The sequence below is a fragment of the Equus caballus genome, chromosome 2 (assembly GCF_041296265.1).
Source record: "Equus caballus isolate H_3958 breed thoroughbred chromosome 2, TB-T2T, whole genome shotgun sequence".
Lineage (NCBI taxonomy): Eukaryota > Metazoa > Chordata > Mammalia > Perissodactyla > Equidae > Equus > Equus caballus.
In genome coordinates this window covers 13,390,289-13,405,980 of record NC_091685.1, presented here as the reverse complement: position 1 = coordinate 13,405,980, position 15,692 = coordinate 13,390,289, and the positions used below count along the sequence as shown (strand labels likewise).

The 15,692-nt window shown below is 54.4% G+C and overlaps 2 protein-coding genes across 4 annotated transcripts; one reads left to right on the top strand and one right to left on the bottom strand.

Moving 5' to 3' along the window:
* Positions 1-1,460: 1,460 nt before the first annotated feature.
* Positions 1,461-10,756, bottom strand: HECTD3 (HECT domain E3 ubiquitin protein ligase 3). 2 transcript variants are annotated; one of them, XM_023631139.2, is made up of 21 exons: positions 9,805-10,756; positions 9,466-9,626; positions 9,108-9,200; positions 8,893-9,028; positions 8,490-8,605; positions 8,291-8,404; positions 8,065-8,147; positions 7,471-7,636; positions 7,164-7,245; positions 6,332-6,514; positions 6,127-6,179; positions 5,882-5,946; positions 5,622-5,725; positions 5,235-5,354; positions 5,030-5,119; positions 3,818-4,024; positions 3,413-3,542; positions 3,244-3,318; positions 3,040-3,121; positions 2,835-2,906; positions 1,461-2,669 (listed from the first exon to the last, which is right to left on the bottom strand). In XM_023631139.2, exons 1-21 carry the CDS (start codon positions 10,324-10,326, stop codon positions 2,585-2,587), a joined length of 2,739 nt encoding a protein of 912 aa, XP_023486907.1. In that variant the 5' UTR covers positions 10,327-10,756; the 3' UTR covers positions 1,461-2,584. The 2 variants fall into 2 exon arrangements, with proteins under 2 accessions (XP_023486907.1, XP_070116171.1); XM_070260070.1 differs by having other exon boundaries at positions 1,461-2,334; positions 9,805-10,341.
* On the top strand, positions 9,867-15,637 carry UROD (uroporphyrinogen decarboxylase). 2 transcript variants are annotated; one of them, XM_001496360.7, is made up of 11 exons: positions 9,867-10,278; positions 11,930-12,328; positions 12,968-13,080; positions 13,201-13,280; positions 13,357-13,419; positions 13,635-13,832; positions 13,955-14,116; positions 14,492-14,629; positions 14,792-14,892; positions 14,974-15,040; positions 15,399-15,637. In XM_001496360.7, the coding sequence occupies exons 2-11, from the start codon at positions 12,309-12,311 to the stop codon at positions 15,558-15,560; spliced, it is 1,104 nt and encodes a 367-aa protein (XP_001496410.3). In that variant the 5' UTR covers positions 9,867-10,278; positions 11,930-12,308; the 3' UTR covers positions 15,561-15,637. The 2 variants fall into 2 exon arrangements, with proteins under 2 accessions (XP_001496410.3, XP_023486917.1); XM_023631149.2 differs by lacking the exons at positions 9,867-10,278; positions 14,492-14,629.
* Positions 15,638-15,692: the final 55 nt, after the last annotated feature.

Below are 15,692 nucleotides of genomic sequence, written 5' to 3'. Positions count from 1 at the left end.
CTGAGTGTGCCAGGGATCTGAACAAACCAAACCCTGGGCCGCCTCAGCGGAGCGGGCGAACTTAACCACTCGGCCACTGGAGTCTCTTCTCTATTTTCCCTTCACACTCCAGTAAGGGCGGACTCAACATGCTTCTCAGCTGGCCTTTGTGCCCAGTTATTCTCCCTAAGGATTTAGCATTCCATTGCGCCCAATGATTAGAACATCCTGTTCTGCCTTCTATCCCCTTCACGTCTCCTTTGGAGCTCTTACACAAATGTTATTGTGTTGTTTATGCGATTGTGTATTTGTTTAATATATGTCTCTCCCATTAGAGTTGAAATCCCAAGACGGCAAAAATTATCTGTTTAGCCGCTATTTTACCCATTGCACCTGGTATGTTGCCTGATATAGGCGCTCAATGCATTCACTCAATGAATGAATGCATTCACTGAGTGAATTAATGAATGACTAAATGAAAAGCAAGCTACAAAATATGCAGTAGGAGTCCACTTTGGTAAGAGAGGGACCAAAGACTCACGCGGCCAGTACCCGGCCCAGAAACGGATTACCTCCTGCGGGCGCGTGCTGGCCAGCCCTTCCCTGGAGAGGGGCTAGGGCGAGGCGCGCCTACGACAGGCGGATAAGGGGGCGGGGGCTTGCTGGGAAGAGCCGCGCTGGCGGGCGTGGCGGCCGCTGGGGCTCCTGCCCCTTCAGCTTCCTGGGCGGGAAGGGGCTGCGGGAGGAGCGGGGGAGGTTTCCTGTGGACCACCCAAGGCGCGGGGATTGGGGAGCTGCGAGCGGCTGCCCAGGAGGCTCAGCTGGGGTGGTTGGACTCAGTTAGGGGGAGCTGGGCCTCGGGGCGTGCACGGACGCGGGAGAGGCTCAGCGCCGCCGCCAGGGGCTTCCCAGCCAGGGCAGCGCCAGGGCGCGCCCTAGAGGACGGCGCGAGGAAGAGACGGGAGAGCGCGCCCCCGCGCACGCCCCTTCACTGGGGACAGTGCTCGAGGGTGACTGCCCCTTGTCGGGGGAGTATACCTGCACGAGGTCTCTCACCGGGTACCTCTCGTCAAACACTGCCTGCACCTTAGCTGTGAGGCAGCTCGAGACGGCGTGGGGAGTGGGTGGAAATGCGGTGCCTACTCTTCTGTCAAAATCCTGACCTGGCTGCTTTGTCAGCCATCTGATAGGCTTTGTCCTCTGTGATGTTCAATTCTTCTGCCTATTTGGTTCCTGAAGGTGAAATCCTATCTTCCAAATCACCACACCCATCCCAGAGGATGCCAGGTCAGCCTTTTTTCCTTCTTCTTCCGGGTAGTGGGGTCCTTATTTCTCTCCAGCTCCAGATTTAATGTTTGCCACTGAGAGGGCCTACCACTCCCACTTGACACACATCTCCCTGGCTCTCAGCAGGGCCCTGAAGTCCTGGAAGAGCCTGCTCCAACATCCCTCAGGAGCCCAATAAACACATTCTGAAGGAGTGAATTCATCCATTTATTCAACTTTCCCATGCGCAAGACCTTTGATGGAGTGTCATGGAGGTCCTTAAAGGAGGGAGTGCTGGGGCAGGGACATGCATAAGGCCTAGGAGCAGTTTTATTTATTTATTTATTTGCTGAGGAACATTCACCGTGAGCTAACATCTGTGCCAGTCTTCCTCTATGTTGTACGTGGGTCGCTGACGCAGCATGGCTGCTGGCGAGTGGTATAGGTCCATGCCCAGAAACCGGCCTGGGCTGCCAAAGCGGAGCATGCCAAACTTAACTACTACGCCACTGGGCCAGCCCACTAGGAGCAGTTTTAAAGTCTAAGCTTTAGTTTAGAGTTGGAGGACAGAAGTGGCCTTAACCTGTGCACAGTCTTGGGGGTGAGACAGCAGATGGGGAATCAGGCTGGAGGTGATGCACAAGTGATGAAGATGCTGTGGTGGCAGTGGTAGTAAAGATTTAATGTTGCATAGATGTAGGTTCTGAGCTAGGGAAGGTGGTGGCACTTTGTCACTTGAGACTCAATTGGAAGAAGGACAGAGCTCACACCTTGAGTATGGAGGGAGAGGGGGAAAAGACCAGCATGTGAAGAAGGGGGTACTCAGCTGTTGCTTCATTCTTGGGGCAGGTGACCAAGGAGGATGACTATCACTTCCTATCCATCCTTGGCACCTTGTTTGGGGAGGAGCATCACCACCCACCAAAGTTTTTAGTTTTGAGTCCAGGCAGAAGCCAGAGAAAAACAAGGAGAAAAAAAGGAGGAGCCAAAACCTGAAGCAAAGTCCATGGGGTGGGCAGCTGGAAGACCCCCTTCAAGGAGCTCTGGGCTGGCAGCTTGTGCTGGGCTTGTGGAAGATTCTCTCAGTAACTGGGGAAACAAGCCCAAGCACGTGTAGGGCTTGTGGGGCTGGGTCACCAGTGTCAACCCACCGCTCCCACTCCAACCGCACACTGGGGCGGTGCACGCTGGCTTTTTCTGAGCGAGTCAGCTCACGCCAAGAGTGGAGCGCAGACCCCAACCGGTCCAAAGAAGGTGTCTTTGCCCTGGGCAAGTCCAAGTGGGACCTGTTTAGGCACAGTCCTGCCAGCCTGGCCCGTGGCTGCCCCCTGGCGCCAACTCACTCCTCCCAAGGGCTCATGTCGGTGTCGATGGCCACGCAGTTGTATGCTGCATAGCGGAGCTTCTCCTCACACACCTTGGCGCTGTGGGTGCAAGGGCTTGGTCAGCGCCAGGTGCAGAGGTCCCTTCACCACTAGCAGGGGCGATGGCACTCAGTTTGTGCACTTCACTACTGGAAGTCCTCCTCCATTCTAGGATGCTACCCCTTCCCCCACTCCCCAGTCCTAGGCCCGAGCTTAGGAACCCACCTGGCATAGTGCGGTAGGAAGAGGGTGCTGGAGCAGGTGGAAGACTCAGGCAGCGCGTCTGTGGTCTCGTAGCTGGGGGCGTGGAGGGGCCACAGATCAGGAAGAATTGTAGGGGCACAGGGTAGGGGTCTGACAAATGAGTGTGTGTGTGTGGGGAGGGCAGAAGGCTGGCCACAGCCCCTTCGGACCTCCCCTCCACACCCACCCCAGCTTGTCCGGGTAGACGAAGATCCGTGCCGGCAGACGGCTGCGGCCCGTGACAAAGCGCAGGAAGCGGCTCCGGTCCTCTGGATGGAGAAGAAAATCAGTGTCCACACTGATGGGGGGGAGGTTCTGCAACTTCCACCCTGCCCCTTTATCCCACAAGAGGACTCCAAGCCCAGGCATTACTCTGCCCTCTTCCACTGACCATTGGTGAAGTTGTTCAGCGCCTCCCAGAAATACTGCACGCGTGTGTCAGATGGCTCGAAGTCCTCAAACCGGGCTGGTGGGGATAAGGCCAGAATTCACTCTTAGGTCCCAACCTACCCAGTCCATAAGCCCCATGCCTGCACTGCACTGCCCTGCTCCACACTCACTGAGCTTGCGCAGAGCGTCCACAGTGACCTCTGGATCCCCGCACACCTTCTTCTCCAACTCTTGCCAGGTCAGCAAGTCCAGCACAGCCTGCGGCACCACCTTCAGCAGACCTGCCTGCATAGCTGCCACCTGGGGAGGGGGGAAAACGCCTGGCTGGGGAAGAGGGCACAACTCCCACCTCAGCGTGTGGTGGGGACACTTGGCCTCCACTCATGGAGATAATGGGGGACACGGTCTTTGCTTGGCACTGGGGGTATCTGCACCCCACTGATCAGCATGAATATGGGGCAGAGGAATGGTGGGGGCCAGAGTTCTTGGGAGTGGGTACTGGTGGCCTATCAGGCTGGGCTCTGGTTACTAGGAGCTGTCTAAAGCTCTCCATTCTACTGGCTTCTGGGTAGTACCTGCTCCTTGCTCTCCTCTAGCCGTGCTTTCTGCACCAGTTGGATGAAACGGGAACGGTCCTCATATCCTACCACGATGCCTGCCCCCCCGGGGATCAGCTCCACCACCTGCTGGTCACTCAGTACAGTGGTGAATGTTAGCTCCTTCCCAAATTTGAACTCAAACGTCTCCTTGTCCATTCCTTCCATCACTTCCAGGAGCTTCACCTGGGGGTTGGAGAGAGGCGGGGAGGTCAACTTTTCATTGTGGAGACAGTCCTTGTTTTTCCTCAAGATGCTCACAGGGAGGTAGGAGAGATAGCCACACAAGGCAGTCCCCATGCAGGCGATGAGGGCAGTGAGGGGGTCAGTAACAGGGGCTGTGAAAGCATCAAGATAACACCTAAGCAGCCTTGGAGGCCAGAGAAGGCGGCTTGGAGGAAATGACCTCTAAGCTGAGACCCAGATGATGGCTGGGACTTGGCTGGGCCACAAGGAAGTCAGCAGAGAGAACATCTTGGAAAAAGGTACAAAAAGCAAAAGACCTGAGGAATCTGTTTGGCTGGAGCTTGAACGTGAACCAACTGGCCTTGGTTCACATCCTGTATGTACATACAGGAGCCATGCGAGGCCTTTCCAGTTTCCGCATTTTATCCTAAGCCCAGGGCAGAGTGGTTGAAGGGTTTAAATGAGGAGAGTGAGATAAATTACTCTGGCTGCTGGATCAGATGGGTAAGAATGGAGACAGGGACACCAGCTTTTGCAGTCAGTCAGAAAGGAAAGTGGCCTGAACCAGGGGGATAGTAGTTAGATGGGAGAAGTGGACAGATTCCAGAGGGAGATGTAATAGAATATGGGAGGTGAGGGAAAAAGGAGTGAAGACTCCCTGAGGGTCTTGGCATGGGGAGGGGTGGGTGGTGGTACCATTCTGAGACAGTGCGCCCTAGAGAGCAGTAGACTGGGAAGATGAAGGATGTCCTGAGCCTGAGGTGCCATCTTGGGGCAGATGTTCAGCAGGCAGATGTATACATGGCCCTAGGTCTGGAAGAGAGGCTGGGGCTGGAGGTAAGGATTTAGGGGTCACCAGAACAGAGGCACTAGTTGAAGCCATGGAAGTAGACGGCATTGGAGAAGGAGTGTGTGTGTGTGGTAAGAGAAGGTTCAGGACAGCCTTGGGAAGCAGCACCCTTCAGGGGCTGGGCAGAAGAAACAGTGGCTCCAGGCCCTACTCACTAGCACCGAGTCCACAGCTGGGAAGTCCTTACTCCAGCTCACTTCCTCACCAGAGAGCTGCTTCCAGACGAAACCAGGCAGAGCCAGGACCTGCGGGATAAAGACTCACTACTGTCTTCTTGCCCTGAGCTGCCCAGGTTTGGCTGGCCCATCTTCCTTCCAGGGGCCAGGGCTTATCTGATGGAGTGTAGGTTAGGTTACTCACCAGGAACTCCTTACCCCGAAGGGCAGCCCCCATCAGCTGTCCGATCCACTCATACTTGGCAAAGTCTCGGCAGGAGGGGTTGGGCACATACATGTCCCGGGCCTCACCGGTGCCATTGCCCTGCCCCCAAGACAGAGCTGTCAGCATGGCCTGGGATGGACCCTATTTTGTTACCCCAGACTCCCCAAAGACTTCCCTGAACACTTTCCACTGGGGGCCCTGAATGATCCCTCTAAGTGTACACTGGCTCCTACCTCCCTGTCCGCCCAGAGGCTGCCCTGGGCAATTCAGTCCCTCCTCTGCCCGCTCTCTAGGTCAGCCTGGTACCTGGGAGGTTTACAGAGACAGAATAGCAGAAACAACTTGGGAGGTAGGCATGGAGATTACCTGGTTGGCTGTGCGCACAAAGAAGGGCAGAGGCAGAGGGGTGTCGGCCGAGCTAGGGCACAGCTCTTCTGACATGTCTGCCAGGCTATCCCGGAAACCACCCCCTAAAATGACAGATGCCCTCAGCTGGGGCACTCAAGAGCCCCAGCCCCCATAATAGAGTAGTAAGCAGGTCCCCTATCTTGTTTAGCTGGTGACCCCAGAAGCCTCTACCACTCTAAATAGGGCAGAACCTTTGTTAAGCTCCCTCAGGGCCTCACCTTGGTCAATGATGCCTTCTGCAATGAATTTACACTCCCACCACTGGTCGTAGCGCATGGGCCACCTGTAAGTAGTGGGGGATCTCTGTTATCCTGCTGGGCCAGGGCTCAGACGATTCACCAGCCCAGACACCAGCCAGGAGTAGGGGCTACAGAGGGGTAATGGTGAGGGGTGCCAGAGGCAGTGTGTGAATGTAGATGTGTACACGTGTGCCCTGAGCAAGTCCCTCACCCTAATGCCATACCTGTAGTCCAGGGGCTTTTCATACTTGTCAGAGGGCTTGAGGCCTTCATAAACCTGGGGGCAGGGAAAAGGGAAGGGAGTTGTAGGAAAGGCTGTGTCAAGACCTGGCCCTACTCTTGCCCAAAGACCTTACTCAGGTCCCTCTTGGCCTAGCCCCCTAGGCCCCTTACTGACCCTCCCTTAGTCCAACCCCAGGTGGTCCAGACCTGGGTGAAGACTGCGTTCTTGCAGGCAGGGTCCCTTAAGGGGCAGGCGCGGTGTTCCATGGCAAGGCGCCGGTTGATGTACAGGCGTGGCATGAAGCTGGGCTTGCTGCTCTCTGAGTCTCGCAGGCACTGGGCCACCAGGCCCGGTCTCTGGCGCGACAGGAGCAGTAACTGCTTCACTTGCTGGTGAGGAGAAGTGGTCAGAGCAGAACCAGACGGCAGTCAGCTTCTGTCCAGGCGCTGGAAACTTTCTCTAAGCCTGGACTCAATCCACCACTCCAGTCCAAGCCTTAGTCCATCCCCATCCTTGCTTCTAGTCCCTCCCTTGGTCCAGCCACCAGGGGGAGCTTTCTAAAACAAAACATCTAACTTTGTCCTTACCTTATTTAAAACTTTTCCAGTGGTTACACTGACCTGGGACAAAGTCCCTGTTTCATAGCCTGGCCCAGAGCACCCTCTGCAAGCAGGGCCTGTTTCCTGCCCACCCCTTCCCAGCCTCACCCCCATGTTATACTCACATCTACCTGCACACTTCTCTCAAGTAATCTTGGGCTGCTAGTAACTCCCAATATGCACTTTTTATGCAAGCTGCCGTGTCCGTGCTGTCACCTCTCCTCCCCCAGCTCTTGTGTATCTCACACATTATCTGGGGAATAGCACCCCAAACACTAAATTTTGATTATTTATGTCTGGCTTTCTTCCTGTGTTCCCAGAGCCCAGCAAAGGTCCAGGCCTAGAGTAGGTTTTAAGAACTCTGCTGAAGAGTAAATGACTACATGAGCAGAAAGGGGGAGCCTACTGCCAAGAGCAGCAGTGGGTGGGCCTGGCTCACCTTAATCTCACTGAAGGTGCCCAGCGTGTGGTCCCAGGCAGGTACCAGGCGGTGCAAGACGCTGTCTAGGATCTTTATGAATCTGGGGTGGGTGGGTAAAGATAACTGCAGCTAAAGAGTTTGGCATGGATGTAAGACCCCCTCACTCCCGAACACACAAGGACAGGAGAGGGCAGGGCCCAGGGCCTGCTCTGACCCTTGAAGTGGAACAGCTTACAGTATAAGACCTTGGGGACTCCTCCACACAGACAGACAAGACTCAGGGTGGGGGAAAGGAAGGGCCTGGCAGGCCCAGGACCACAGCCACCTCTGCAGGAGAACAGCTCTGCGGTACAGCACTTCTGGGTCAGTGCCTTCCAGGCGTGGATATCGCACCAGACTGGTTGGCTGGAACAGGTCTGCATTCAACCCTAGTTCCCGCTGTCTAGATGACTTGATCTTGACCCCTCGAAGACGCACATCAATCCCGTCATCTTGGGGAAGAAGTCAGAGTGAGACCATTTGCTGCACCTCAGACTTGAGAATGGCTCCTCAGTGCTCGGCCTTTTGTCACCCTTAGCCCCGAGAAACTTGGGACATTTAGGATCCCCTTCTACTCAACTAATTCTGATTATTATATTCTTTGCTGGTTCCTCTGTTCACCATTATAATGTGGGGATTCCTGAGGGTCCCAACTCAGTTCCTCTTCATGGTGAGCCCAACCACTTCTACGGCTATAAGGCAGGCCTATACGCAGCACCTGCTATCCAGATCAGGGCCCAAAACCTGAAATCCTGGAGTCACTTCAGCTATCACCTTCACCCCAACTCCAAGCCCATCTCCTCCTCTCCACACCCACCGCCAGCTAGCCCCCACCCACCCACTGGAGCTCCCTTTCCCTCCTTAGAGCTGTAAGCCCCACCTCGGCACTCGACGATGCGGATCTCGATGATAGGGAGGTGGACAGTCATGTCCTCCAGGACACAGACATCCCCGATCAGGCTCCTGAGGAGATGGATGTGAGGCACTTTGGATACCCCTTGCCTTCAGGGATCGCTGGGGTCTAACCTAACTTTATATTTTCAAGCTGGGCCAGGCCCCATTGCTAGGATCATGCCCCACCTCCCAACACAGGTCAGCTCGCTCACTCGTCAATGCTCACGTCACTCAGTTTCTTCAGGTTGTCTCCTTCACCCCCGTAGACCACCACCCGCTTAGGCATAAAGTTGTCATCTGTGGTATCCACTGTGAGTAGCAGCTTCCTAGGGGGTCAGAGCACACACATGAGTCTCTGTACACTCACAGGCATGTGGCTCACCTGCCCTGTCCTACTCGGAGCCCACTCACTTGACAATGGTGCCCTTTTTCATGGTAAGCCGTACCCAGTGCTGGCACTGGGACCCATCGCTCTCCCAGTAGGTGTCTGCGTTGCTGTCTGTCAGGCAGGACACATTGAACTCCTCCTGGAGAGGGGCGAGGAAGTAGAGGCAGTGTTTACCCCTACTCCCTGCACTGGGGGTGTGCTTTGGGCCAGGGAGCACAAGAGAGAAAGCACAGTGGAACTGGGTTAAAAGCACAGCTGGTATGGGTGGAGGCGTTCAGGGGTTCCTATAGGACTTCCAAGATGGGGGGCTAAACTGAGCCTGGCTGTGGGGATTCAGGTTTGGCTCTGGCCTAGAGGTGAGGGTTCTGGATCTAGCAAGATGTGTGACTACATCTTGCTTAGGGTGAGAGGAGTCCCAGCACCCACCGTGTAGGAGGAAACGTCTATGCTCTCCACATACTGCTTCACGCTGCCCAGGTTCTCATCCTCCTTGCCCAGGTGGTCGTACAAGAAGTGGATCAGGTCCTCGTCACATTCATAGGTCCACGTCGGGGGCACATAGCTAAGTAACCCCAAGTCCCTAATTAGGTCGGGCCCAGACCTGGAGTTCCTTCCTCCCCATCCCATCCCTGCTCACTCACAGTAGCCTTTGTACAGCTTCCGTATATGCCTCGGCTGGCTGAGGCCTCGATCCGAGGCGATGCGAGTATGTCAGGTCCACCACCTGTTCCCATCTGCAAGCACAGAGTGGGGGTGGCATGGGGTGACATCCGCGGGGGCAGGACACCCCCCTCCAGGCCCTGGAGCCTTCTCCAGAGCTCTATCGCCTCCAAACTACACCCCCAAAAGTCCCACCCGAGCAGCCGTCAGGTCCGGCCCCTTCCGGCTCTTAACCCTGCCTTCGCTCCTTATCCCACTTTCCGGGCGTGCTAGACTAGTTTCCAACCCCTCCGGGGCCTGGCCGGTTGACAGCAAGCCCCGCCCCTCCAAGTGCAGGACCTGAGCACCGGCCGGTAGTCCACGCCGAACAGCTGCTGCTGCCGCTGGAGGTGGTCGGGAGTGTCGATGGGGACGAGGCGGGCCCCGCCCTCTGCTGGGCGGCACACGAGCAGCCAGCCTTCGTCCAGCCCGCAGTCGCCCAGGTGTTCGGCCAGCTGCTCCTGCCGGGACGCACCAGATGGGGACAGCCGTCAGGGAACTGCCCAGGGCCCGCCCTGCCCAGCCCAAGGCAAAGGGCACCGAATGCCATGCCAGCTCAATATGAGGGAGGGGAGGGGGATAGCCAGGGGCTTCCCTGGTCCCGAGGGTCTTTTGTGGGGCCCGCAGGACACGGCGCACCTTGGTCAGCTTCACCCAGAGCCCGTGGCCGTTGCACAGCTCCTCGCCCGTGGTGCGCACGCAGGCGCCGCGCCGGAGCTCGATGCTGTCCCGGGCGGCGCGGAGGGGCCCGGAGCCGGTACCGGCGGCCGCGCCCGCGGCGCCCACACGCAGCCCCAGGCCCTCCGCCTCCCACACCGGCAGCAGCACACGCGACGGTCCCGCTGGGTCCTTGTAAAGCTTGTAGAGCACCTCGCGCGGCACGAAAGCCAGCGCCGCTGGCAGCGGCCGCCCGGCGCGGAGGTTTCGCGCTGCCTCCGCCAGGAAGCGCACGCGGCCCAGCAGCTGCCGCGGAGACTCTAGCGCCACGCCCGGGCTGGCCATAGCGAAGCGGCGGAAGGAAGCCCAGGGGCGATCCAGACCCTGGAGCAGAGGCCGCGAAGGCTGACCGAGCTTCCCACCGCGCTCAGCCCCGCCTTTCGGCCCGCCTTCGCCGTAAGTTCCAGAATAAGAGCACCCCACATTCCAGCCGTATTGCTCCATGTACTCGGATATTCAACCATATTACCTAGCTCGTGCCTCCTACCCAGGCAACAAGATCTAAGTTCAGTACATAGTTTCTACCTGATCGATCTCCCCTCTCCATCCTCACTTCTACTACCATTTTATCCCCACTGCTACTACCCTCATTCAAGCCACCATCCTATCTTGCTTAGATCATTGTAACAGCCATTTTTCTGGTCCTCCGGCCTCCTCTTTTGCCTCCCCGCCCTCAATGAGCCGTACTACAACCAGAGGAATCTTTAAAAAATCTGCTAGACATCCTCTCTGGCTCCCCAGTCTATGGGGAGTGTGAGTAAAATGTTTGGGAGAATAACCCCCTCCCCAGCCTTGTCACAGACAGGAGTCTTGAGTCATTCAGGCTTGATCTTGGTGGTTACTCCTAATCCCAGGACACTGGTGATCAATATCCAGTGTCTCCCTGAGATTCTAAACTAGATGAGAGGAAAGGCCGACGGCTGAGGTGGGAAGGGAGGAGACAAAAAAAGATGGACAGCAGCTGTTGGTGAAGTACAACCGTGGAAGAAAAGAAAACTTTGTCCCCACATCCCCTTCACTAAAGAAAAACCAAAACAGTTTTATTGAGATATAATTCATATACTGTACAATTCACCTCTTTAAGGTGTACAATTCAATAGATTTTGGTATATTTCATTATTAGTTTTTAAAAAATTGTGATAAAATATAAGTAAATTTTCCATTTTAACCATTTTTTAAAAATGTACAAATATCTTTCCAAAACTTTTTCATTCCCCCAACAGAAACTCTGTACCCAGTAAGCAATAACTCTTCACTGCCCCCTCTCCCTGGTAAACTCTGATCTACTTTCTGCCTCTATGAATCTGCTTATTATAAGTATTTCATATAAATGGAACCATACAGTATTTGTCCTTTTGTGTTTGTCTTATTTCACTCAGCAGAATGTTACAACAACTTGTAGCATATATCAGAACTTAATTTCTTTTCATGGCTGAATAATATTCTATTGTATACGCATACTACATTTTGTTTACCCACTCATCTCTTGATGGACGCTTGGGTGGAAACTTTGTTTTGATATAGTTTTCAACAATTGAATTTATCAAGAAAGATATCCTAAACGAGCCCATGAAATTTTGACAGTTGTCCATTTTTTCTCCCTAGGAAGTTGGGAACACAGTGCCTCTCCTCCCTTGTCTCCAAGCTTTTCGTATGCTATCACACTACTACAGGATAAAGTGAACAAGTGCACCTCACAGGGGCCTACATGACCTGGGCTCTGTAGACATCTCCAGCCTCTTTAATTCCACCAGATTGATCACTTGGTTCCCGTAATAGCCATTTGCTCTGTTGCATCTTCTCTTTGCAGATGCTGTTCCCTCCGCTTGGAACACCCCCACTGCTTTCCCCAATTAAGCTAGGAACCCTTGCTAGTTGCTTCTAGGTTTTTCTCCTTAAAACATTTACCACTGTGATTGCTGATTTCTGTTTTCCCCTCAGTCTCTAGCTCCTTAAGGGGAGGGGCTGACTTGCTCACCGCTGTAACCTCCATACCTACTATAGTGCCCGGTTCTTAGTAGTTAAGATAAATATTTAATGATTTCAGTTCCCTGTACAGCTTGGTTCCATAATCCAGTGGATACCTGGAAAGTGGGAGTGAAAGTGAGACTTGGGCTGAACCTTCGGGATTCCCAGGCCATCAGAGGAGAGCAAGTTCCTCATGCTACGATAAGGTGTAGTTACGGCGAAGTTCTTTTTTGGGCTATTTGTTGCCGCGTCGCTACAGCGGACTTTACGGTGAAGAGAGGTGGGGTCCTACTGGCAGCAACCAGGGCAGCCCGGGAACTGTCACTAGGGTCTAATCATGTGACTTTCAACATGGCGACGGCCTTGACTCACTCCAGGAAGGGGCGGAGCCTGGGCAAGGGGCAGGCTCAGATTCAGATTACAGTGGGGACCGTTCTCGCAGTTACAGACTGCTTATCATGGAGGCGAACGGGTTGGGGTGAGTTCTCTGCACCACGCGGTATGGCCAGCGGGGTTTCTGACTTGTGTCTTCCAACTCAGGAATCTGTCCCTATATCCTCGTTCCCCCACCTAGAGAGCTCCCAACCCGAACCCCAGTCGTTGGAATCCCGAATTCTCCAACCATGGATTCCTGAGGGACTGCCTCGCTGGACTGCATCCCCCCGTCGTTTACGGGATGCCCCCTAGACTTTCTAATCCTCACCTAGGAGCCCTATTTCGGGACTGTCAACTCTGATTCCTCTTTGGCTATCCTCCAGCCTGGGGATCTCCCAGCCCGGGAACCAGTCTACTGGTAACCCTGTACCTGAGATTTCCTGGTCCAAAGACCTCCAAACTATCCTTACTGGGCTTTCGTCTCCCCTCTCCTCAGCCCCCTCCAGTGGCTTTGAGCTTGGGGAGGCTGGGACTAGGTAGGGTAGAGGCCTCAGTGTGGCCCCTTCTAGTCTCGTGCACCACCTGATAGGCAGAGAGGAGGCAGAATGGGCGGGAAGCCACGGCTTGAGAGCTGGCCTGGAGAAGGCAGATAGTGGTCCCGGATCCGCCTTAAGAACCTGCACCTTCCCCAACCCCCAGCCTAGCTTACTGACACCCACCCCCACCCCCTCCTGATCTCCAGACCCCAGGGTTTTCCGGAGCTGAAGAATGACACATTCCTCCGAGCAGCCTGGGGAGAAGACACAGACTATACTCCCGTTTGGTGCATGCGGCAGGCAGGCCGCTACTTGCCAGGTCAGGATCAGGGCCTGGGGGATTAGGTAAAATTCTGGAGGGTGAAAAGTTTTTGAGGGGTAGGGGAAAGCTCTAGAAGCTCCTCAAGGCTGAGCCCTGCCTTTCCTCTTCTGTCTGTAGAGTTTAGGGAAACTCGGGCTGCCCAGGACTTTTTCAGCACCTGTCGCTCCCCAGAGGCCTGCTGTGAACTGACTCTGCAGGTGAGAGATCCACAAAAGAGGGAGGGATTTATGCCCTCAGCTTGCCACTTACTAACCTGTCTTCTATTCCCTGCAGCCGTTACATCGCTTCCCTCTGGATGCTGCCATCATCTTCTCCGATATTCTTGTTGTACCCCAGGTACCCAAACCTTTTTCTGGACTGGGTAAAAAAGGGAAGAGACAGTCAAGACTCAAGATAAGCACTTATCTTCACTGGACAGAAGGAAAAACAGGCTGGAAGAGATGGAGTTTGGCTGAGTTTTACTCTCCTTTTCCTCCTTCCTACTGTGGGCTGAACAGACCCTGTCCTCCTGGAGTTCAGGTTGGAAATCCAGATGTTTTCTCCCCCTCCAGGCACTGGGCATGGAGGTGACCATGGTGCCTGGCAAAGGGCCCAGCTTCCCAGAGCCATTGAGAGAAGAGTGCGACTTAGAGCGCCTCAAGCATCCAGCAACAGTGGCCTCTGAGCTGGGCTATGTGTTCCAGGCCATCACCCTCACTCGACAACGGCTGGCTGGGCGTGTGCCACTGATCGGCTTTGCTGGTGCCCCGGTAATGGAACAGGGCAGGGACTTGGGCATGGAGAAATCACTCTGGCTGGTCTGGTATAGACAAAGGAAGAAAGTGTTAGTCTGGCTTTTACACTTGTGACATTCTCTTTGTATCCTTTGCAGTGGACTCTAATGACATACATGGTTGAGGGTGGCAGCTCAAGCACCATGGCTCAGGCCAAGCGCTGGCTTTACCAGAGACCACAGGCCAGTCACCGGCTGCTTCGCATCCTCACTGATGCTCTGGTCCCATATCTGGTGGGACAAGTGGCTGCTGGTGCCCAGGTGAGTCCTGAGGGAGAGACAAGTAGGCTGGGGTTTAATCTGTAAGGGCCAGAAGCAACAGAGTTCCCTACACCTGAGAAAGTAGCTGTCTTAATGTCAGGCACAAAAGAAGTTTGGCCTGAAGTGATCTGGTTGGAGCAGCTAAGCCCACCCTCGTACTGGCAGGGGGGCTTAATGCTCAATGTATTCAAAGACCAAAGCTGGCACTGGGATCTGGAGAATGCAAAAGTTTTTGACTGGAATTGGGTTTAGAGGCTTAGGCAGTATCAGGGGTTGAAGTCATGTGGGGAAAATTGAGGCACGTTCTGTGTGTGGGGCCTGAGATACTTCCTTTCTGTGTGTTATGTATTTCTCTGCACTACCCCCTAACCGTAGGCACTGCAGCTCTTTGAGTCTCACGCAGGGCATCTTGGCCCACAGCTCTTCAGTAAGTTTGCACTGCCTTACATCCGTGATGTGGCAAAGCAAGTGAAGGCCCAGCTGCAAGAGGCAGGCCTGGCACCAGTGCCCATGGTAAGGATGGGGATGGAGTGAGTGAAAGTGGGCCTGTGGAACTTGCAGGATAAGTCCTGCATGGAGTGAAGTGACCATAGGAGGGCAGCAGAGGTGCAGTTGATAGCTTAGTGGCCAATAACAAGGCCCTCTGTAGCCTCAGAGTTCTGCCCTTTCCCCTAGATCATCTTTGCAAAGGATGGACATTTTGCCCTGGAGGAGCTGGCCAAGGCTGGCTATGAGGTGGTTGGGCTTGACTGGACAGTGGCTCCAAAGAAAGCCCGGTAAGTAATGGAGGGTGAGGTGGAAGTGGTACAGCTGCCATATGTACAGTCATCAGAATGTGGCACTAACTCTGCTTCCAGGGAGCGTGTGGGGAAGACGGTGACCTTGCAGGGCAACCTGGACCCCTGTGCCCTTTATGCATCTGAGGTAACAACCAGGGTTCCTGTGTCCTAGGTGTGTCTGAGCTTGTGCACTCCCATGGCTGTGGATATGGTTGCGTGTAGTATTATGTGTATGTTTTATTATGTCTGTTTGTCCCTTCCCTCTACTCCATGCACATTATGTGAGCTCTAGGAAGGCAGGAATTTCTTTTTATTGTTGTTGTTCATTTGTGTTTTCTTAGTGCCTGGCTCATACTAGGCATTCAATAAATTTGTTTGAATTAATGACTGAATGAACAACACTGAGTAGAAGCATGCCTGCATGTACCTGTGCCACTATTATGTGTAGAGAGCACAGAGACTTGCTGGCACCGCCTGTAGCCAGTGCCCTGTTGGTCCCCCAGGAGGAAATTGGGAGGCTGGTGAAGCAGATGCTGGATGACTTTGGACCACAGCGCTACATTGCCAACCTGGGCCATGGACTTTACCCTGACATGGACCCCAAACATGTGGGTGCCTTTGTGGATGCTGTTCACAAACACTCACGTCTGCTTCAACAGAAATGAGCATACACCTTTTCCCTCAAGTACCACTAACACAGATGTTTGGTTGTTTCAGGAGAATAAAAGTTCCAGAGATGGAATCTGGTATGTGGTTTTGTTTGTGAAAGATCTGTGCCCTTATCTTCAGTTCCTTCA